The following is a 21,520-nucleotide window of genomic DNA, read 5'->3' as shown; positions in this document are numbered from 1 at the left end:
TTGGGTTAATTAGCCTCATCTTTTAACCTGCCACTTCTTTTTTGTGTTTAATGTTGTCGTTCCATTATTTAATTAGAGGAAGTTTACAAAAGACTAACAGGAGGCTTTCTTTGAAGCTATCAGAACAAAACAGTAGGCATTTCAAAAAAAACAGTTTCTCTTTAAAAAGGGGAAATGTTCTGATATTTTAAAGAAAGATTCTTCCCATTGTGAGAAATAAGTGCTGGTCCGAATGAAACAGGCTCAGGCAGAATCCTCTGTGAAGCACATATTTATTCACGTTCTTGCGAGAGCGGGTGACCTAGCTTGTAGGCACCCCTTCAGTTCTTGAAACACACCTTTTTATTGCCTAATCCCGGCTGATTTTTTTCCCTCCCCTGTTTCCCATTGGTTGGGTACTCCAGGGTTCACAGTCTGTCCGAGGCGCCTAAAATTCTTCCCGGATGTCTTGCCTCTGTTTACTTCTCTTTATGCTACACCTAAAGGGATTATCTGACTAGTTTATTTCTTTCCTTTTTGGTAAAAAAAATTGCTCAATGTCATTAGCCCTGGTTAAATGTTTGACTACCCTTGTAGTCACTAATCCAGTAGGAATCAGTTTGTCCTTTTGTCTGTGTGATAAGAGATGTTCTACAAGCCTTTGCTGGAGCCTCTTTGTCTTAGTCGTTCCCTTATCGCGTCACCTCTGATGGAAACGGCTTTTCTCCTCTGCAAAAGCAATACCTGCCTTTCTTACACCATGATTTCTCGATCAAAACTCCATTTTGAAACGCCCTTTTACTGTCGGTGGGAAAAATTTCCCCATCCCATGCTCAGGACAATGCACAGCGCAGGGCCGGCTGGGACAGATGGTACCCATCAGCAGAGAGCCGGGATGCTCTGGGCAGCGAGAAGGTGCCCTGAGGCTCGGGGTACAAACCAAACTCCGGCGGCTGGCTGGCATTCTCGTGCCCGTCCTCCTGAGCCACTTCCCCTCACCAAGGGCCTTTCCCTGCCCCGGCCGCAGGTGATGGATTTCTCTCCATCCTCCCAGGGCTCTTTCCTCCCCTTGTTCCCTGGAAAAGCCCGGGAGATGCTCAGACCTGCCGGTCCTGCCGTCCCACCCGCGCTCAGCTGAGGCAGGGCTGGGTGTTCTTGTACCACAGAGCAGCTTACGAAAGAGGAGAGCGGAGCCACAGGCAAAGCCCAGCCTGCTGTTTGCCTTCAGGGCTTCGGTTTTGCATTTACAGGGGCCAAAATAAACCCTCGCCCACAGTCCCAGACCTCCTGGTGTCCCGTTGCGCTAACAGAAGGCGGGTGAGGGCAGGACGGCGTGCGGTCAGGGCAAACCCCTCGAAGGCAAACACAGCCCGAGGTGCTGCCGAGCAGAAGGAGCTGGCACTGCTCGGAGCGGTGCTCGGCCAGGCTCCGGCCAAGGAGCTCTGCCCAGTAGCCCTCCAACATCCCTTCTTGCCAGCAGCCACCGCGATGGATGGGCCACACATCCCAGCCGCCACGGGGCCGACCAGCGCGGTGAGAGGAGCCTCTGGGTGCCCCCGACCCGCCCTGTGACACCCTCGGGGACAGGTTGGGGAAATCCTACACAAAACCACCTTGGTGCCCTCATGGACAGGGCTCGTGAGCTGCCCCAGAGCCACCCACCCTCGCTCACCAGAGCCAGGCAGTGCCGGCGGCAGGGATGTCCCCTGTGGCACCATTTTACATCGCTATTAGTGCATCAAACCAGTGCAAAATTCCTGCCTCTTCCCTTATACCACTCCCATTCATTCTCTGCGTCTGCTCTGCACGGCGCCCACCCCGGCACGGGTGCTGCCGTGGGCTCCGTGGGTCTCATGGTGGCCGATGGCCGCCCGCCCCCGGCTCTGCAGGAGCAGAGGCAGGAACCACCCCCGTGGCACCGCACCACCTGGAAGGATTTGCTTTTTGGCATTTTTGGCAGTAGGATTACTGAGGAAATCTTTACACCTGTCTCTGCAATTATTCACAGCCAGTGAGCCTGGGTTGGGAATTGGCACTTTCTTTCGTCCAGCTCCTTCCGTTTCCTTAGGAATTGGAAACCGAACGTGCCCAGCGAGGCGTTACTTATTAGACAGCTTGGGCCTAGGCAATGCCATCCGTCCCTGTCCTTCCCCTCGCAGCTCTGCCGATGCCATCGAAGGACACCCGGCTTCTGCTCTTCACCTTCCTGCTGCTGAGCACACGCGGCTCGTTGGCATAAAGTTGCCTTTCCCGGAGCCCCCAGCCCATGGGTGCTCATTGCAGCCGGCGCGAGAGGCGGGAGGGAGGCACTGAATGCAGCCCTAAGGACCACAGCCCAATAGCATCGTTACCTCTGCGTTTAATTGGCAGGGTGGGGGTGGCATCCCAACCCCCTGTCGAGGTTGGGGTGCTCGGGGCATCGCTCACTCACACGGTGCCACGACCGGCTAGATGGAGTGAGGAGTGACAGGAGAAGCTGGGCTGGAGTCCCTGGGCATGGGGGGCACCTCAGTCACCCCATCGACTCGCGAAAAGCCCAGTGGGAAACTCCGAGGTGTTCGGTGAAACATTTAGACTCCTGAATGCCCAGCCACGGCACGCAGGAGCTGCAGGGTAGGCTACAGGAAAGCGGTCTTTCCCTAAAGAAAATTGTGTTCTTTCATGAAAAAAAAAAAAAAAGAAAACTGAAAGCTTTTCCCCACAAATCAAATAATTCTATGGGGAACTTGAGCTGAAATGCTTGATTTTTTTGGATCAGCTGCAAGGGAGCAGCCATCGTTCTCACCATCTCATAACTCCTCCAGTTGAGCCTTTCCTCCCCAGAGCCGCTGCTGCTTGGCAGAGCCCTGGTTTCTGCAGAGAGCCAATTTAACAGAAAAAAACCACTTATTGTCAAAACCGGCTCAGGGGTGAAGTTTCAGAGCAGCACTACTCCCGGCTGCGGGGCCAGGGATGTGCCGGCCGGCAGCTCTTCAGCAGCCACGGATTGGATGGGATCAGACGGGTGCTTTGGGGACAAGGGGACAGCACGGGGTCTGGGTGTGGAGGGCGATGGCGGGGGACGAGCCACAGCCGAGGAACGGTGGTGTGGGCTGGGGTCTGCACTGGAAATGCTCACCTCGAGCTGGCTCCCAGCAGTGCGTGCTGTTCTTTCTGGCTACCAGCCGCCAGCACCCACCATTTCCCGCTTCCCAACGTCTTCAGCCCTTCAGCTTCTCTTCACCGTTTTACATTTTGAACACACGTCGTTAGGAATAGGCGATACCTGCGGCGGCGCGGTGGCACGCACTATGCAGAACTCTGCCGGCGGCGGACACGTTACCGGCTGGGATGAGAAACTGCAAAAAGCCGAGCGTAAATGTCAGGTGAGAAGCAGGTTCCATCCTCTGGCAGAGGCAGCGGGACGGGAGCGGGAGCCCCAGCCCTGGGAGTGGGGGCAGCGGGGAAGACGCTGTCTGCAAACCCACCGCTCAGGGGACCGGGTGTCCCCTGGGACCCCGGAGCACCCCATCTGGGACACCCAGCAGAGCCGGTGTGGGCGCTGGGAAGTGGCTAGTGGCACTGGAGGTGGCTCTGGAGGCTGCAGGGCTCAAGGACCCGTCCCTGACCCCAGCAGCTCTTGCCGTGCAGCCATCCTGCGCAGGGGCTGTGGCACAGGACGCATTTTGATGCGGGGGACGGCTCCTTCTGCGCCCAAGAGCTCGCCGGCCATCGCCGCCCGCTCAACCCCGGGGTCCAGGCCCCAGCCCGGGGGGGGCTGGCCCGGCAGGGTGCCGGGGATGTGTTTGTTCGTGTCAAACAGCTCCCAGCTCGCTGGCAACAAGCGGGGAGCAGGAACAGAGAATAAAAGAACCAGCAGCTCAGGGACAAGGGCAGAATAAATCTGCATAAATACAAATGAGGGGAATATTTATTTCTCACATTGACCACGTTTCTGTAGCTAAATGGCGCGAGAGGCAGGGGGCCGGCAGGGCTTAGACTCGACTCCGGGGCCGCAGCTCATCGTGGTTCCCCACTTTTCCAGCAGACTTATCTATTAAATATTCTTTGCATGTGAGTTACCCCTGTAGCTGATAGGAGAGATAAATAACAAAACCCTTGCAAATGCAAAAATCCTTCTGCAGTTTGGAAAGAAACCAAATCACGTGCTGAATGCAGATGAAGAAAAATCCTTTTTATTGTAAGGAGTAACAGAAGGGATGTGAATCCACCTCACCCACAATGCAACACATCCAAATCCACTCGGAGATTACAAGACAGGATAGCATTTACTCTGATCAGTTCAAAGCATAACTCTTTGGGAACAAATCAGCTAAGTGCACGTTTGGATTAGACTGCAGGCCTTTTTTGCCTTGTTTTTAACAGTAAGAAATCACTGAAAACAGCAAAATTTCCTTTTGAAATGGCCAACTAATCAGCAGAAGGAGAGCAAAGACAAAGCGTTTACACTTCGTCAGCATTTGTCCCTTTTTTGCCTTCCCTTCACAGGAATTTGGTGCAGTTAGTGCAAACTTACAAAATTCCCATGGGGCGGCTGCACTGGGAACAAATCACTGCCACCAGCTGGGAGGTCTCGGTCCAGCACCAGGAAAGTGTCCCCTTGGCCACCAATTGCCACAGCCCCTGGCCCGGGCGAAACTCGGGCGTGCATGAGGAAGGGCCGGAGGGTCGGGGCAGTCCCTTTGTCAGTGATTGCCGTAACGAGTGGCTTACGGCCGTGACAGCCAGGAGGGCACACGGGTGTCACCTGGGGCTCCTGCCTCTGGTGGTGCTGCCAGCAGTTCCGTTGGCACAGCTGCCCGTTGGCATGGCTAGCCATCGGTATGGCTAACCATTGGCATGGCTAACCATCAGTACGGGTACACATTGGCATGGCTAACCATTGGCACGGCTAACCACCGGCGTGGCCAGCCATCAGCATGGCCAACAGCTGGCACAGCTAACCACTGGCACGGCTAACCCCTGGCATGGCTAACTGTCGGCACAGCTAACTGTTGGCAAAGCTAACCATCAGTGTGGCTAATCCTGGTCAGGACGAAAACACCAAGGTCTGGTAAGGCTGAAATGTAGCGCAGAAGAAATTTTTGTGGTTGGGTTGCTCCATTTTCACATCTATTCTATGGGCATCGGGTCATCATCCTCCCTTCCCTCCTCCTCCTCCTCCTCAGGGCAGAGCGGTGGGAATTGCCCACAGGGGGACCTGTGGGGACACGGGGGCTGAGGTTTTGGGCAGTGCGGGAGCTCGGAGCAGCAGCCCCGTGCCCCCTGTCACCTCCCACTGCCAGGCGGCAGAGTCAGCCCTGCTGGCTTCGTCTTGCCCAGCCCGGGCACCGATACCGGCACATCCACCGGCACGTCCGCCGGCAGAGCTCTGAGCCAGTTCCCAGCCAGCAAATCATCCTTACCCCACGGTGTTGCTGGCCCCACGGCTACAGAGTGCTCCCAGGACTGACGCCTGTGGCTTGGGGGAGAGTGACGCAGGTCAGTGCACGCCAGCCCCCCCGAGCCCCCGCCCGCGGGGCCGGGCTCTGCAGTACCCGACGTGCCGGCGGCCCGAGAGCCCCCGGCTTTATGGGCAGAGATGATTTAGTGCCCTGAGGAATATGCCTCTGGGGAAGCTGGGACGGCTTCCAACTCTTCCTTCCCTCCTCTATATATTAACTTTGCATGCATATGAAGCTGGAACCTCTTCCAATCACCTCTGCAAATATTAATTAATCCTCACAGCATCCTGAGGACCATTATTCACTCCTACTAAGTAAATATTATTAAATCCTTTTATGAGAGGTGAAGTGACTTTTCCAGGGCTGCGCAGGCCGTAAGTAGGAGCACACCGACTTTGTCTCGTGACCGTACGCCTGCAGCCACCGAGCGTGGCGAAGCAGCCGCCGCTGACGGGTAAAACCTGTCCGTGCCAGAGTCGGGGGATGTCTCCGAGGACCAGGGACCTCAATCGCCCCACAGCAAAGATGTACCATGTGGGGTGGAAGTGCTTTTGGGGGCTCACCCTGAGATGCATCAGCACCCTGTGGCCATGGGGACCCTCTTGGCCACTACCCCTGTGTCCCCTCCATGCGTCCCCGCAGCCGCTGCCCCTTTGTGGCTCACAGACACCACTGGGGATCCCCACCAGGGCTGGACTTACTCTGAAGGAGCCAGTCGATGAAGGCGCTTGGGAATGGGGAATTCTGCAAAAAAAAACAAGGAGGTGTTAAAGTGTGTGACTGGAGGCTGCGGTGGGCGGGAGGGCAGGCAGTGTGGGGGGGACGCAGGGCAGGGACACGGCCGTACCTGCAAATCCAGCTCCACGGACTGCTGGGATGTCACCGGCAGTTTGGAGAGGGCAGAGTGGATTTTCCCCAGGAGCCCAAAGGAGACGACATCTGGGGAGAGGGAGAGGCCATCAGGGCTGGGCAGAGCCGGCTGCCTGTCCGGGAGCCTGCGGAGAGCTCTGCCCTGCCTGCCTGGAGCATCTGGGAGAGATCGGGAGAGCCACGTCCCTGCCCGGTGACATCCTCAGCACCAGAGGAGGAAAAACCCCTCGTCCTTCCTGCGGGTCTCAGACCTCTCAGGGTTCAAAGTTTCCCTTGAAACCCGCTGTCCTGGAGCCACCAGGCGCATGTCTCATCACACGGGAAAACTTTTGGGTAAGCGGGGACAACGTTGCACAGGCTGGAGCAGCAATTGCGGCTGTGTGGGACTCAAAGATAGGGGGATGCAAACCGGGGGGGGTCCCAGCAGAGCCATCTTTCTTGGCAGCAGCTCGGGTCTGGCCCCAGTTAGGGGGAAAAAAAAAAGCAAAAAACGTGAGAAAAGCAGGATTGTGATGCTTTTGCGCCGTCCGGCAGCGTCCTGGAGGTGAGCCAGGACTGTGCCACCCACAGCAGCTTTGAGTAACTCCTTCTCCCACAGCTCGGGCTCTCCTGAGGACACCCCCTGCCTGCGGACGTGGCTAAACACGCAAAACTCCTGTCACCCTAAAAAATTAACACAGAGGAGAAAAGTTGACAACTTACTGTTGAGGAATTGGAGCTTCATATTGACGATGCTGACCCAAATATTCACCAACGGGCAAAGCTGCAACGGTAACGAGTGGCACAACCTTGGTGAGAGTATCGTGGGGGCGGCGACGCGTTTCCCTAACGATCGTTAAAGTTTCGCAGACTTTAGATCAAGAGGGAACGATCAGCTCCTAGAGCCCGGTTTACCTCCGTGGGAAAAGAGCGGTGTAAATCGTTCAGCTCTCTTCTCGAAACGGCACAGATTCTATTTAACGGAATAAAAGATTTTTTTTCTAACGGGCCCCTTTTTTCTAAGCGAGGCTGTCGCTCCTGCTTACCGCATCGGCTCGGTACCGGGAGGAGCTTCAGAAAGCAATTGGTTACACATTATCCCGTAACATTGCACGACGGAATCTGAATTACTTCTAACAAATAAATCCTGACTGTAAGAAAGAGCAAGGAAGTTGGCGGAATTCACTTACGGGTTGTGGGCACCTATCTGCGCGTGCAAATATCTCTATGTATGCATGCGTAAATCTGCTGGATAATTACAAGAGCGCTAATTTCAGTTAACGTGCAGCTTGGCACAGGGAAGGCCTTCCAGGCACTCACCAGCGCGGGTACGAGAGACTGAAGGGAATTGTTCAGCAAACGGCTCACCATGTTGGTGAAGAAGCTGGGAAGGGAAAAAAGACAGACAAAAATTACCAGGGAAATTGCCAAAAACCCGGGGCTCGGCATCAAGATGAATCCGATCTCTGCTGGCCTGCAGCGCTGCGAGCGCCGGCGAGGAGCACCGATTCTCTTCTTTTCATCTCTGGCATTAAAAGATGCTGCAAGCCCACAGCTCCCCCAGGCTTTAGCAGGAATTATAGAAGCTCGGGACTTTTTTACCTGCTTCTCAACATCTTGATCGTTAACGTGTAAATCCATGCCCAGATTGGAGACTGAAATTTCGCCCCACTGCAAACTTGCAAAGAGCTAGTCCTGACCATTATCTTCAGCTGTTTTCCCGTGCACATACCAATATCCCACCCCCTTGCAGGTTTCTCAAAAAAATAGATTGGCTTTTCTATGCGAAAAACCTTGTGGGCTCCTCATGGCTGGATAACGGAGCTGCCACTTACTCTGCGTGATGCCCTCGAGATTTTTGCTGAATTAACCTTCTCTGAAACACTCGGTGGCCTCAAGTCTGGAAACTGGAGCCTGGCTGGGCAGCTCGGGGGCAAGGGTGGGAGAAACCTGCCTCCAGCGGGAGACGCAGCCCTACGCCGGTGGCCATGGTTGAGCCCAGGGGATCAGGCTCGGCTCCTGCGTGTGATGGGTCTGTCCTTGCAAATCACCTCGGCGCGTGACACGGGACCGGGGGTGGTGAAGGCTCCCACACTCACCCCTGCCGCAGATTGACGCTGAAGCCGCCGAGCAGGTTGTTGCAATCCTTAATCACCAACTTGAGGTCACCGGGGGTGTCTTGGGTCAGTGCGATGTGTGACGTGATGTTCGTTTCTACCGAGGATCCGCTCAGAAATTGAAAAATCCTGAGAAATAAAGAAGTGGCTTGGAGGGTTATAGAGGAGACCAAAGCAGAGAAGAGTGGTATCTGTGGCTGAGCTGCAAGCTTGGGCTCAGCTGGGACAACATTTTAGACTCAGGACTTTCATCAGCCTCCTGGTCCTGTTAGCAGATCATTGAAGTCCCAGTGTGCAACGGGGACCGAGGGGTTTCCAGGAGAGTTCTGACTTCAGGCGGAGGAAGGACAAGTTAAGATGAAGGAGCATGGAGCCTTCTTGACAGTTTGCTCCCAGCACCTTGTCTACAGGAGGATCTCTGCCTCTGCCGGCCATCACAGACCGACACCATGCCTTTGGAGTGAGGACAGCTGAAAATATCCCCAGGGAGATGCAGCAGCACAGTGCAGAGCTTTCCTCACCAGCCCCTTAGTGAGTGTTTGGGGACATTTCTCCAGCATCCAGGAACGTTCCATCCTCCCCAGCACCCTCAGGACCCCCACGGCCTCGCTGCTCTGCCTCACCCACCAGCCCTGCTCACCCTGGCAAGCGCAACACCAGCTTTGAGTACAGGTTCAGGATGACCTCACTCCCATGAAGGACCTTCCACGACACTCGGACATTCTCAAGGTTCAGCACCTTCAACCTGGGGGTTGACACAGAAGCAAACCTGCCTTGAGATGGCAGGATCAGCAGGAGCAGACCCTACAGTCGGAACTCTTCCCATTCATCATTTGACCTGTTACCTATGTGGGTATTCTCAGTTAAAAGTGAAGGTGGGGAAGGGCCAAGCTCTGCTCCAAGAAGACCCAGCTGCAACGCAGGGTCAGGTCATACAGGGCTGTGTCCTGATGAGTGTCCAAGGGTGGAGCTTCCCCCACCTCTCAGAGTGCCCATCGCAGTGTCACATCACTCCCATGGGGAAGACTCTTCCTATCTCTGGTTGGAATTTCCCCCATCGCAGCTCCTCATGTGAGCTGCAAGCCTGGGACTGATGGTTTGTGTAACAGGGAGGAATTGGTCCCTGGCGCACCCCATTAGGGGAACCCTTCCCCTGGACATTATTTGTTACCCTGCAGCGAGCACCACTGCTGTGCCTCTGCTCTGACTTACCAGCCGAAGGGTGTTGACTTGCGAAGCACTCCTTCACCCAGCAGTCCTCCTCCGCCCGGAAGACCATTAAGGCCAAGTAGAGTTCCATTGCCTAGGAGACCTCCATTTCCAAGCAGCCCTGTGCCAAGGAGACCATTCTCTCCAAGAAGGCTTTTATTGCCAAGGAGGCCATTGCCAAGGAGACCATTGCCAAGGCCTTCTCCACCAAGGATGCCTGTGCCAAGGCCTTTCCCACCAAGGATGCCTGTGCCAAGCAGACCACTGCTGCCAGGTTGTCCTCCTGCAACAGTCAGGTCTCCATTACTGTTCTGGTTTGCATTGACTAGAAGCCCTCCTCTCCCAAGCACACCCATGCCAAGTAGACCTTCCTCACCTAGGAGGCCTGTGCCAAGGATCCCAGATCTGCCGGTTTCTTTTCCTGCATCAAGGGGACCTCCACTTTCTTCTCCACTCGGACTTCCTCTGCTAAGGAGGCCAGTACCCAATAACCCACCTTCACCAAGAACGCCTGTGCCAAGGCCTTTCCCACCAAGGATGCCTGTGCCAAGCAGACCACTGCTGCCAGGTTGTCCTCCTGCAACAGTCAGGTCTCCATTACTGTTCTGGTTTGCATTGACTAGAAGCCCTCCTCTCCCAAGCACACCCATGCCAAGTAGACCTTCCTCACCTAGGAGGCCTGTGCCAAGGATCCCAGATCTGCCGGTTTCTTTTCCTGCATCAAGGGGACCTCCACTTTCTTCTCCACTCGGACTTCCTCTGCTAAGGAGGCCAGTACCCAATAACCCACCTTCACCAAGAACGCCTGTGCCAAGCAATCCACTTTTTCCGCTGAGACCTTCACTGCCAAGAAGACCAGTACCCAGCAAACCTGCACCAAAGAAGTCCCAGTTACTAATCAGATTTCCACTGTTGGAAAGATTTAATTGATAAGAAAGATTTAATTGATAAGAAAGATTGGTTCAGCTACATTAGATTGACCTGCTCATGAGGTCTCATGGGGACCCCTGAGCATCCTTGCACAAAGTTGAGCTCCTCATGGAGCCAAGCCTGCCAGGAAGCAGGGCCCTGATGAGCTGAGGGATACTCCATGAGCCCAAAATGGCACAGGACACACCGGGACCAAGGTGGGCACGTGGCTGTCTGTGCCATGACACTCCCCTGGGAAATATGGAAAACCTCTGAGCTCACCATCTTTGGGTTGTGCTGGGCTCAGCCCAAGGACACTGCCCAGGTTGAGGAGGCCCTGGGAGGGGGGCAGGAGGCCCCCAAGGAGGACAAGACAGCAGAAAGGCAGCATCTCCGGTCCCAGCACCTGCGGAGAGATCCACATCAGCCCAAGCACCAGCCCCACTGTGCAGGAATCGGCAGCCTGGGCACCGGTCTGGCTCTTCATCCTTCATATGCGCGGCCCCAGGGCAGTGGGACAGGTCCTCCTCGGACATGCAGCCCACAGGCATTGTCCCCCAGCCCCAGGGGACCAGCCTGGACCCATAGCACCCTTTTCCCACCCAGAAAGGTCAAACTGGTTTTGGTTATCAGAGAGCAACTGGAACACAGTGAAGTACTCCTCTAGAGTCATTGATGTCTCCGTGCCCGGCTGGGCTACCCCACTGCACTGGGTGCCTGACATCGCAGGGAAGCTTGGAGGGAGAAAATGTCATTTTAAAGAGAGCAAGAGGGATGGAGATGAGGCAGGAGGACCTTGTACCGAGTGAGACGAATGGCTTCCGACCGCTCTGAAATGGCCCTGAAAGAAGAACACTTTAAGGGGCACAGCAGGATAAAAAATGGTGTGTGTCAAAGTCGTGTCCTTCTCCTCGTTATGAAGAATACCTCGCGTTATTAAATCTCAAAGTGCAGCCAAAATCAGACTCACTTTTCCGTGGACAGGTTGTTTGTTTTTCTCACCTTGCTCCATTCAGGCTATGAAAAGAGTCCACTTTCCCTGTATTTGATCTGCCTCTAGTCAAAAGAAAGCACCTTCAAGGACCTCATGTTCCTGCGTGAGCTGGACTTCTTGGAGTTCCAACCAACGCTGTGGAGTGTTTGTTTATACACAGAAAGATGTTTGCAAAGAAATGAAAAGAGGCACCCGCTGAAGCACTGCCCTAGGTCCCAGTTTAAGGGAGCACCCACCTGCACAGCCCACGTCCCAGCCGGGGCACCCCGGCTTGTCCCTTCTGAGAAAAAAAAACAATGTACAGGCTGCAGATTTGAGGTTCAGCACTGAGAAATAACATTATATAGGTCAGACTGAACAACTTCTTTATCTGCTCCAGATACTTTTAAAAAAATCCCTCTATGACAGTTTTCGGCACAATTAAATTAGACTTTAATTCACTAGACTGTCTTTTACATTTTCCCTTTGATCAGCATGTAATGATGTACAGCTCCTGTAGCTGTGATTATTGAACAGGAGAGAAAGATAGAGGCTTGAGCAGCTTCCATTGAAAATCGTGTCAAATAAAATCAGTGGGATTTGTTGGAGGGTCTCGGCAAGACGTGCGTAGCATTGTAAAAGGATGCCAAAATGGTTGTCAGGTCTTTTAGAAGAGCTCTTGGAGAGAATACATGACGAAGCAGAGAACTCTCTCTGCGGTTATTAACGATATCTATCTGGTTGGTACCTCCTTGGTCACACGCATTTAAGTGAGCTGAACATCTCATACATGCAAAATGCACATGTGGCTCGGCAGATAAATGCTTATTTTATACCAGTTGCGATGAGATCTGATAAGCTGAAAATTGTTCTGAATTCTGTTTGCCAAGATCATGAAAAAAATCCTAGCCATTTCTGCTGGCTTAGTCATTGTAACAAACTTAACAACAAAAATAAATGTGGAATTTGACAAGCAAGAGCTCTACTAGCTTTAAAAATTAATTTTCATAAATGATTAAGTGTTGCTACAGAAATCAAAGGAAAACTTCATTACAATTCTTGCTTTTAAAGCCAAGTTACGCTTTGCTGTAGGTCGTCTAATGGGAACAGGATCTCTGTGGCCACGGTACCTTAATGCCACTTACCTGGAGCCCTTTGATGTCGCGGTGCAGCTGCCCACGGCCTCTCGGCGGTGGCTGCCAGGAGCGGCTCTTATATACCAGAACTGCAGGAACAAGGAAAGGCCGGGGAAGGATGAAACCGGGATAGTTCCTCTTCACTGGCTGTCAAGTGTGAACCCTGCACCAGCCTCACCCCGAATACTCATGCGGCAGCGCCGGACCGTGGCGAGCAGAACCCAGCCAGCCCAGGGGTTCACCTTCTTCCCGCAGGCTGGGTGCGGCGGCCACCGGCTCTTCTGCCTGGCCGGGACACACGGCCACCCGGCTCCTCGGGGCTCGTCCCCTCCTGTCCCCTCTGACTGTCAAGACAGCACAAGTTTGGGGCAGTTGTGCCACGTCCGAGGGTCCAGCAGGGCAGCCCCCTGCAGCCCCTGGGTGCTGGGGCAGGGGCTCACGTCCCCAGGCAGGAGATGCTGTGGGTCGGGTCCCATCCAGCCCAGCACCACGTGGCTCCTTGCACATGGCCTGAAGTGGCTGGCCACAGCCATGGCAGGGACACGGCCATGGCACAGGTGGCTGTTGCTGCTCACAGCTACTTGATGTCTCTCTCTCTTTGCCCTCCCAAAGTGGCCCAGAGCGGAGCAGGAGGGTGCTGGCACCCAACAGCCCAAATTGCCATGGGACACGCAGACCCCAGAGCATCCCCTGAGCATCACAGATCCCGTGAGACAAACTCAGAGCAGCCGGGGAGAAAGGGGATGCCATGGGGGGCTGGGGACGCTCCCGGGTCTCTGGCTGAGCAGAGGGTCCCTGGGACAGTTCGGGGCAGCTCCAGGGGATGCTCCATCGATGATCTCAGAGGTCCCTTCCAACCTAGATGATTCTATGATTCCGCGGGGCACAAGGGTCTGAGGACAGTGAGAGGTGAGAAATTGCCTCCCAACAAGTTCATTACGTACAGAAACAGCATAAGGCTGACTAAAAAACCCAAAGTTACCACAAACTAAAGAGTGTGTGGATTTATGGCATAACAGCAGCACCGTGAAAACTGCCTGTCACCCACAGGTACGCAGGAGATGGCTTGTGCCTCCAAGAAAGATCTTGGCAGCTTAAAGGAGGCTTGAGAGACAACAAATAAAAGAAAACGGGGAAATAAATATAGACGTGAAGGGAAAAGGAGCATGAAAGATGACAGAAAAACCTGAGTCTGGGGTTCCAGGGGGTTTTCAGGGTGGGTCTGGACTGGGCAGGGCAGGACCCTGTCTCAAAGGCAGCGATATTACAGCCGTCCCAGCTATTCCCTTTCACCTCAGGAGCAATCTGTGGCTTTAGAGCCTTAAATTAGCAAAGGTTTCATTGCTTCAACAGGCAGCTAAACCATGGAAAAGAGCCTGTGCATAAATAAACTGTGCGGTTCATGCAGGGTTCACAGGCATCTATGGGTGAATTACCCTCCTGTCCCCGAGCGCTCCTGGGACAAAGCCCCAATAAAGCCTGGGGCAGGTGATGGCATGAGGGGTCTTCAAGAAAGCCAAGAGAGCCCACAGCTTTGGGTCCAGTCCCTGAAAAGAGGCCGACATGGCAGGGACTAACACAGTGGCAGACAGCCATGGTGGCAGACAGCTCTGCCCGCTGGGTGTTGGGTGGCACCGCCAGGGCTGGGCAACGGGGCAGGGGGCTGCAGGACTCCCACCCACCGCAGCCGGGGTCCCCAGCACTGTGGGGTCTGTCCTGAGACCTGGGGTTCACTGGTGCCCGTCACCCCCGGAGGCTCGAGCACCCGCTGCGGCCGCAGAGAGGGCTGGACTTTATTAAACCCAAGCACAAGAATGCAAAATACACCCGCGTCCTTCTGAGCATCCACAAAAGAGTCCAAAATACATCGTTTGGAGGCAAAATCCACCTGTGTTCCTTCTGTTCCAAGCAATGTAGGCAGGATGCAATATTTGCAAGGGAAAGACCAAGCTGCTGTTTGGCTGTGTTAGGCACAAAGAGAAATGCGGTGGAGCATCCTTTGGGCAGGCTGGGCTCCCACCCCTCCGGGGGTGGACAGGGAAAACCGGGAGGTCCCTTCCCAGCTCAGAGTCCCAGGCTCACGCAGACAGCACAATGAGGTCCTGGTGAAGCAAAGGGGTTACCATGGGGTTACCTTCCCTCTCTCAACATCCTCCACAGAAGCAAGAGGCACTGCCCTTGCTCTGGAGCGGAGGCGAGGTGCTGGTGGGGGAACCTCAGGGCGTGGAACAGGCACTTACTTCGATGACATCGACGTCCGCGTTGGTGAAGTCAATGTTCAGCAGCCTGGGCAGGGGAACCCCTGCTCCCAGCACACCTGTGGGTCACAAGCCAGCCCAGCTCAGCATTGCCGAGCTTCTGCCTGGGGCTTGGTCCTCAACTCCATCCTCCCTGTGTGCAAACCCCTCCCTCTGCAAGTGTAGAGCTCTCCGGAAAGGCTTTGTGTCGTGGCACTTAGTGCTTTGGCAAAACATATTGTCATTTTCTCCTGCTCGCATAAGCAAAAGCAGCAGATGGGGGCAGCCCCGCCGAGGGGACTGCGGGGCCCCTGTTTTGTGATGTGCGGGTTCTCCTCCCGACTAAACGCTGCTGCCTGAAACGAGCCTCCCCCCATCAGTGCAGGTCAGTCCCGCTGGCTCCCGTTCTATGCGGCGAGGTGAGCTACACCTGCAGAAACTCCTCACAGAGTTACAGTCTAGCACACGTGAATACACGGACAAGGCACAAGAACTTCCTCACCGTTCATTGCAGGCAGGAAGGCAACATCAAAAATCTGGCCAACAAGCATCCCCAGGAATGAGACCTGCAACACGGAGAGGGGTCGCTTAGTGCCACCACTGGTCCTGGTCCCCTGGTCAGCCCGGCCTCCCCCTGTCCTCGGGCACGTGGGGATGCTCCAGTCACACCAGCTACACCCAACCTGAACCCTTGGTGCTCCAGCTCCACAGCCATCTAATGCAAACTCACCATTTCACATAAATTGGACTTTAGGCATTCTATGGCCAATTTTTAGTCCCAAATTAATGCCATGCCACAGGTCCCTTCCTGCTGGCATTAAAGCTGCCTGCAGTAACCACCTCTGGAAACCAAATGTGCTCTATCTGCAGGGATCCTCCAGGATTCCTCCTGACTTTTGACATTGTCACCTTCGAGGCACCAGGATAAGCCTCCCCCAGAGTATTCCAAGAGGACGGCATGGGCATGTGCAGGATGTCCTACAGTTCCCTGAGCAACCAAAACCTCTCCCTCTCAGTGAGGATTTTTTCTGAAAATTGCTCATAGGTCATCCATGAAAAAAAAATCCATCTCCAGAGATGAAAGAAAGGTGCTACTAAAAATATGACACAACTGTTACACCGTAATTGGCCCTTATTTCTCCCCAGCTGGTATCTATCAGCACTTTACTTTCTGCAATAGATTTCACGTGTTACTGAGGCTGCGCGTGTTCTTACATCAAAACCACCGACAGACGAGGACACCAAGGAGAGATCAGCCCTGTAGGAGGAAGCAGAGGTGAGTAAAATCCAAGCAGCTCCTCTGATGACCCAGTCTTGTCAATGCCCTCATTGTCACACAACCCAGGAGGTCCCACATCCATGGCCACTGCTGGCCACCCCCCAGAAGACGACCAGTGTCCTACTTCTCCAGGCTGACGCTGATCTTCAGCTTGTTGTCCTCGACTGAAAACTGGGCCAGCAAGGAGGTGTCCTGTGGTCAAACAGAGAGGTCAGGGCAGAGTTGGCTCCTGTAGCCCTTGCCCAGCCTGCAGCCCAGCCATGTCCCATTGGGTGCAGGTCCCATCTACTGGCACCCCCTCACCCACTGTGCGGGACGGGGGAAACTGCAAGAGGAATTTCTGCAGGGCTGAAGGGTTCTGAAGGGTTGTTCCTTCATACATACGATATTCAGAAGGCAGAGAGACTTCTGGACATCATCTGGGTGGATCACCATCACCTCTGCTGTAGCCGTGAGCTGGATCACACCTTTATTTTTCTTTAAGGTCACCACCGGTGCTTCAGGGACTGCAATTTTCAGCAGCAATTCATGTGACTCAGGGTATGCCTTCAAAACCTGTCAACAACCAAAAATGGAAAGTTTCTGCTGGCAGGAGCACAAATGCTGCTGTAAGCAGGAACCACAGAGCAGGCTGCCTACTCTAGCAGCATTTGCATGGTGCTGCTCCTGGGGGCAAATCTGATCCTGAACTGCTCCAGCCCAACAAGTCTGTATCTCAATTGGCTGAAGTGAAGTCAAGCTAGCTGTGAGCTCAGCCCTGTGGACACCCTGAGGCCCACTGAGAACATCTCATCCCTGTTGGAGGACCACAGACAGCCCCACATCCAGGCAGACAGAGCGGCTGCAAGGCTCCTCTATGACCCAGGAATGACGCAGAGGATGGGGGGACAAACTGAGCTCTGGACTGCTGTAGTTTCCAGTTTTGGACATAAGTCAGAGCTCGTTCAAGTCCATGAACACCTGGGATGGTGCCTCTGAGGAGGAAGGGACAAGGAGACCTGCCCTGGACGCTGCTACTCTGACTGGGTTACTTGCAGTGCAAGGGGGAATCAGGACTCACCGCAGGAACCAGGGCTCCAAGGGTTGATGTTGTTAGTGGTGGGAGCTCAGGAAACTGTGACAGAGAAGAGAGAAATGCTGCACATCTGTGTACCAGTTTTCAGCAGATACTTGCTTTCACCAGCAGCACACCTAAGGCTTTTACCACATGGTCTCTCATTGGCGTTTTTCAACTCAAAGATAGCAGAGACCTTGATAAATGGTACAGAAGAACTGAGGCATTGCATGGTGGGACCAGTCTGCATGGCTGACAGCCCTGAGTCCTTCCAAACCTAGCAGGTTGGCCATGCTCCCCACTCACCATGCCAGTGGAGATGTCCAGGTCCAGGGCACCCTCCTTCTGCAGGACAGACAGCACCGAGCTGAGGAAGTTCACAGAGAGGCACAGCTGGGAGGAACTGGTGTCCTCCATCGGTGGCAGGGGTGGCATGGGGACCCGTGGTGGTGTGAGGACAGTTTCTGGCTTTCCCAGCGGATAGTCCACCAGGCCTCCTCCCACTTGCCTGACGACAGTCTGGAGTTACAGGGGAAGGAAACAAAACCCAAAATGTTTGCAATATTTGCCTTTACGGTTAACTTCATGTTCCTTCAGTGCAAAATCGCGGCACGCACGGCTGCGCCAAGTCAGGCCCCGTGACACTTCCTTCTCCAGAATTTCAAGAAATGCAAACCCCACTGCGTTCTCCCGTGACGGTGGCAGCAGCAAAGAGCAGGGCTCCAAGCGGGACCTCACAAAGCTTTTCACAGCGACCTTGGAGCTCGCTGCTCAGGTTTACGTGACCCAGGAGACCTTCAAAAACCTAAGTGAAATATCCCACCCCTTGAACATAGGTGGAAGGAGAAGATGCAGAACTTACGTTCAAGTCTACCTCAAGGAACTGGCCGGTTACCAGGGGAAGACTGGACACGGTGTACTGGATACTGCCCAGCAAACCCAGGGGCACCAGTGCTGGGGGGAGAAAAAGTAACTCAGCAATTTCCCACTGGGGCAAATGCCTCCTCCCCTGCCCACAGCTCTTCTTCCAGAAGAGCCCTGGCTCGCAGGTAGGCTTAGAGCAGCCACCATTGATGATCAGCCTTATCCATCTAGGGGTCCTTCTGTTCGCGATTAGAGATGAGGAGAGGGGAGATTTGGGGAGGGGAGAGAATCCCTCCAGCCATCCAGCCATGCTGGGGCACGGCAGTGGGGGGAAAGTGTCACAGTCCTTGCACGGCCAGAGCAGAGGTGACACGAGGGGCAAGGTGTGGGACCCACCCAGTACTTACAGTTCACAAGACCCAGCTGGTCATTGACGAGTCCCAGGGCAACGTCGACCACCGGGCAGAGCTGTAAGAGTTGGGGAGGGACGGTAAGGACCTTCATTCGGAGCTGGACAAGGACACGCAGCCCAGCTTTCCCTGGGGACGGGAGCACCAGGTGCATGGGATGGCAGTCCCCACTGGTGACTCCACAGCGCTGCTGAGGCTGCACCAGCTCTGCATCTGGCCCTGGGCACTTTGCCCTTTGTTGGATAAGGAGGGTTAGGACTGGGTCTGAGGAGCCCATGTAGGGTGGCTGGAGAGACCCTGAGGCTTTCCAGGAGGGAGGAGAGATTCAATTAGCCCATAACATGGTCCAGGGCATCATTAAAAGCTCCCAGGCACCTGCACTGGGCCCACTGACCTTGCATTTTGAAGAAGGGAGAAGCTTCTCCCAAGCAGGTGGAGGTGTGGCACGTGTCCCCCACTAATCACAGTCCACTGGGTGGGCAGGTGGATGCAGCAGCCCCGGGACAGTGGCCGTGCTCCCCCTCTGGGACAGGAGCGATGCCGTGGGGAGCTGCTCCGCAGCTTTTTGGACTCACTGCTTCTTTCTGGGGTGGAGTTTTTTTCCGACTTACCATATTAGGAAGAAGTCTGTTCAGGACACTTGCCAATAAATTATCCACAATTGGGAGCAGGCTGTGGAAAAATAAAGGAGCACCATGAAAAAAGCCTGCTGCAAAGTAAATGGGTCTTGTTAAACAATTCCCGGTGAATAGCGCGGAGCGCAGACCTCCCGGAGCAAGGCAATTGCAGCAGCAAAGTGCATCGTGTATGCTTGGATTTTGCATGAGATAAGTGTAATTTGCATCCCAAAATAGCCGGTGGGAAATTTATTGCTGCCTTTTATCTACTAGTGTATAGTCTTCTTAAATGAGCAGAAACAACCTCAGCCCAAGTGGTCTCTGTAATTTACATACCAAGTGCTTACGTCTCAGAAGACCCCGTGCAATGTCCCAGCCCTCTGGGACAAGGTGCCCATTTACTGTGGCTGCACGAGGGGCGCACGGGGACCACCACCACCAGCAGCCCTTTGCTCACCCCTGTGACGCGGACAGTGAGCAACTGTCATCTGCAGGGACGGTGGCTGCTAGTGTCAGAGTCACTGTGCAACGGGGGAAATGACCTCGTGCGTTCACCATTCTGCAGGCGTGGGCTGGAGGCCAGCAGAGCCCGATAGCGAGGTGGCTCATGCTGGCAGAGGAAGACACCTCCGTTACTCACCCTCTCAGGAGTCTGACTTTAATGCCACCAAGCAGGGTATCGCATCTTTCTGTCACCAGTTTGGGGTAGCCCGTGCCGTCCATGGTTAGCCTCACCCTTGCTGTGATGTTGACTTCCACTGCGACGTCGAGCAAACCCAGGAGGCTGTGCAAGGGCAAGGGAGCGACCTTCAGAGGAGCAGCCTCTTCCCAGTTAACAGGAGCAGTGTCCCCCCTTGGAGATACACCTTGTGGTGGCACTTCCACCGGGTCCGGGGACACAGCTGGCATTGCCGTCAACACCAGCCCAACCTACCACTTGCCATTGAGGGCCACCCGGGTGTAGAGGTTGAGGTGTACGCCGATGCCAGGCAGGAGCTGCAGGGACACCCTGGGGAGCGTCAGGTCCACGATCCTCAGCCTGCAGGGACAGTGAGGGGGACACCAGGAGTGATGGCTCTGAGGCCAGCACCCCACCACCCAGCTCAGCTGCTCACACAAAACCACTGCTCCAGGGGTGGGCAAGTCAGAGGCCATTTAGACAAGAAATGGTAAAAGACATGAAGTTTTCTCAGTTATTTTCCAGTTTTATCAGAAGCTTTGTTCGAGTTGCCTTATTATTGCATGTGCTTCTGCTTCTGCTTGGCACTGGGCTTCGAATAAGAGTTAAAATGGGACAGCTGCAAAAAAGTGAGTATTGGGTTGGCAATGGTGGCACTGGCTGCCTGGGGCCAATATGTGGTTTGGTGCACCCTCTACGGGTGAGTGCCTTCCAACTACTGTTTCCTTTAACTTTCCCCATGTAGCTCAAGAGGCTCTTTTGCAGCCAGCGATGCAAACCTGGCGGGACTTCCAGGCAGCGTTTATCTCAAAGCATCAGCTCCAAAACAGATCTGAGCATCTACTGAAGCATCACCATTGCTCCTCCCAAACAGCTCTGAGGTTCCCCCCGCCCTGCAAGGACCCCAACCGGTGCTGTCCTTACCCGGTGAGCCCCTGGATGGTGCTGAGCAAGTCGCCTTCCCCGAGGATGCTGAGCAGGTCACCGCCTCCCAGCAGCCCTCTGTTGCCCAGAAGCCCTCCTCTGCCAAGAATGCCACCAGGGCCACCGAGGATCCCTGCCATGCCGAGGAGACCTCCATCACCAAGCAGACCTCCTTGTCCCAGCTCTTCTCCGGCAACCCCTGTGGGGATGCCATCCCTGGGGACATTATCACCAGCTGCCGGCCAGCCTCTGGGACGGTTTCTGGGCCCCCCCCTGTAAGCACCTCCACCACTCTCTCCACCCAGCAAGCCACCACTGGCATCACCCCTTCCACCATGCAGCCCACCAGTCAGCCCCCGCAGCAGCCCACCACCGCCGCCACCCAGCAAACCACCAGTAATACCACCAAGCAGACCACCACCGCCGCCGCCACCACCACCACCAAGGAGACCTCCTCCAAGGCCACCCAACAGGTCTCTGCTTCCATCTGTGCCAGGACGTCCACTTCTGAGCGGCACCTCTCCGAGGGCACCTTGGAGGACATTGCCTTGCCTGAGGGAGCCTGTAAGAGCTGGAAACATCGCCCACCATCAGCCTGCGAGGCAGAGCTGCCTCCCCGGCCACCACTGCAGCCTTCAAGGAGAGACCAGCTCGAAGGCTGCAGCCCCCTGCCCGCACTGTTACTCATCGTGCTCCTCAAGCATGGGTTGTCGAGGGGTGTGTGCCCTCCGTTACCATCGCTGCCTATCCCAGTCCCTAACTATCTGCTGCCAGTTTTTTCCCCGTATATGATGCAACAAAAAAAGGTTTGGGGATCCAGGACAAGAGGCATCACGTCAA

At 54.8% G+C, this 21,520-nt stretch overlaps 2 protein-coding genes across 2 annotated transcripts; both read right to left on the bottom strand.

Annotated features, from left to right (window-relative positions):
• Positions 1-4,132: 4,132 nt before the first annotated feature.
• On the bottom strand, positions 4,133-12,807 carry LOC134522559 (uncharacterized). Its single transcript, XM_063350322.1, has 14 exons — positions 12,795-12,807; positions 12,626-12,705; positions 10,790-10,913; positions 10,269-10,469; positions 9,975-10,175; positions 9,602-9,881; positions 9,030-9,134; positions 8,372-8,518; positions 7,593-7,656; positions 6,996-7,056; positions 6,271-6,362; positions 6,125-6,167; positions 5,385-5,440; positions 4,133-5,179 (listed from the first exon to the last, which is right to left on the bottom strand). Exons 1-13 carry the CDS (start codon positions 12,805-12,807, stop codon positions 5,409-5,411), a joined length of 1,443 nt encoding a protein of 480 aa, XP_063206392.1. The 3' UTR covers positions 4,133-5,179; positions 5,385-5,408.
• A 1,887-nt stretch (positions 12,808-14,694) lies between these two features.
• On the bottom strand, positions 14,695-21,261 carry BPIFB4 (BPI fold containing family B member 4). The gene is made up of 14 exons (XM_063350321.1): positions 20,681-21,261; positions 20,012-20,116; positions 19,718-19,861; positions 19,072-19,132; positions 18,458-18,518; positions 18,049-18,140; positions 17,493-17,705; positions 17,193-17,246; positions 16,517-16,687; positions 16,257-16,324; positions 16,069-16,111; positions 15,356-15,419; positions 14,857-14,933; positions 14,695-14,718 (listed from the first exon to the last, which is right to left on the bottom strand). Exons 1-14 carry the CDS (start codon positions 21,259-21,261, stop codon positions 14,695-14,697), a joined length of 1,758 nt encoding a protein of 585 aa, XP_063206391.1.
• Positions 21,262-21,520: the final 259 nt, after the last annotated feature.

Source organism: Chroicocephalus ridibundus, chromosome 12 (genome assembly GCF_963924245.1).
Source record: "Chroicocephalus ridibundus chromosome 12, bChrRid1.1, whole genome shotgun sequence".
NCBI classification, from domain to species: Eukaryota; Metazoa; Chordata; class Aves; order Charadriiformes; family Laridae; genus Chroicocephalus; species Chroicocephalus ridibundus.
Note: the sequence above shows the minus strand (reverse complement) of the source record. Positions and strands in the feature narration are given on the sequence as shown.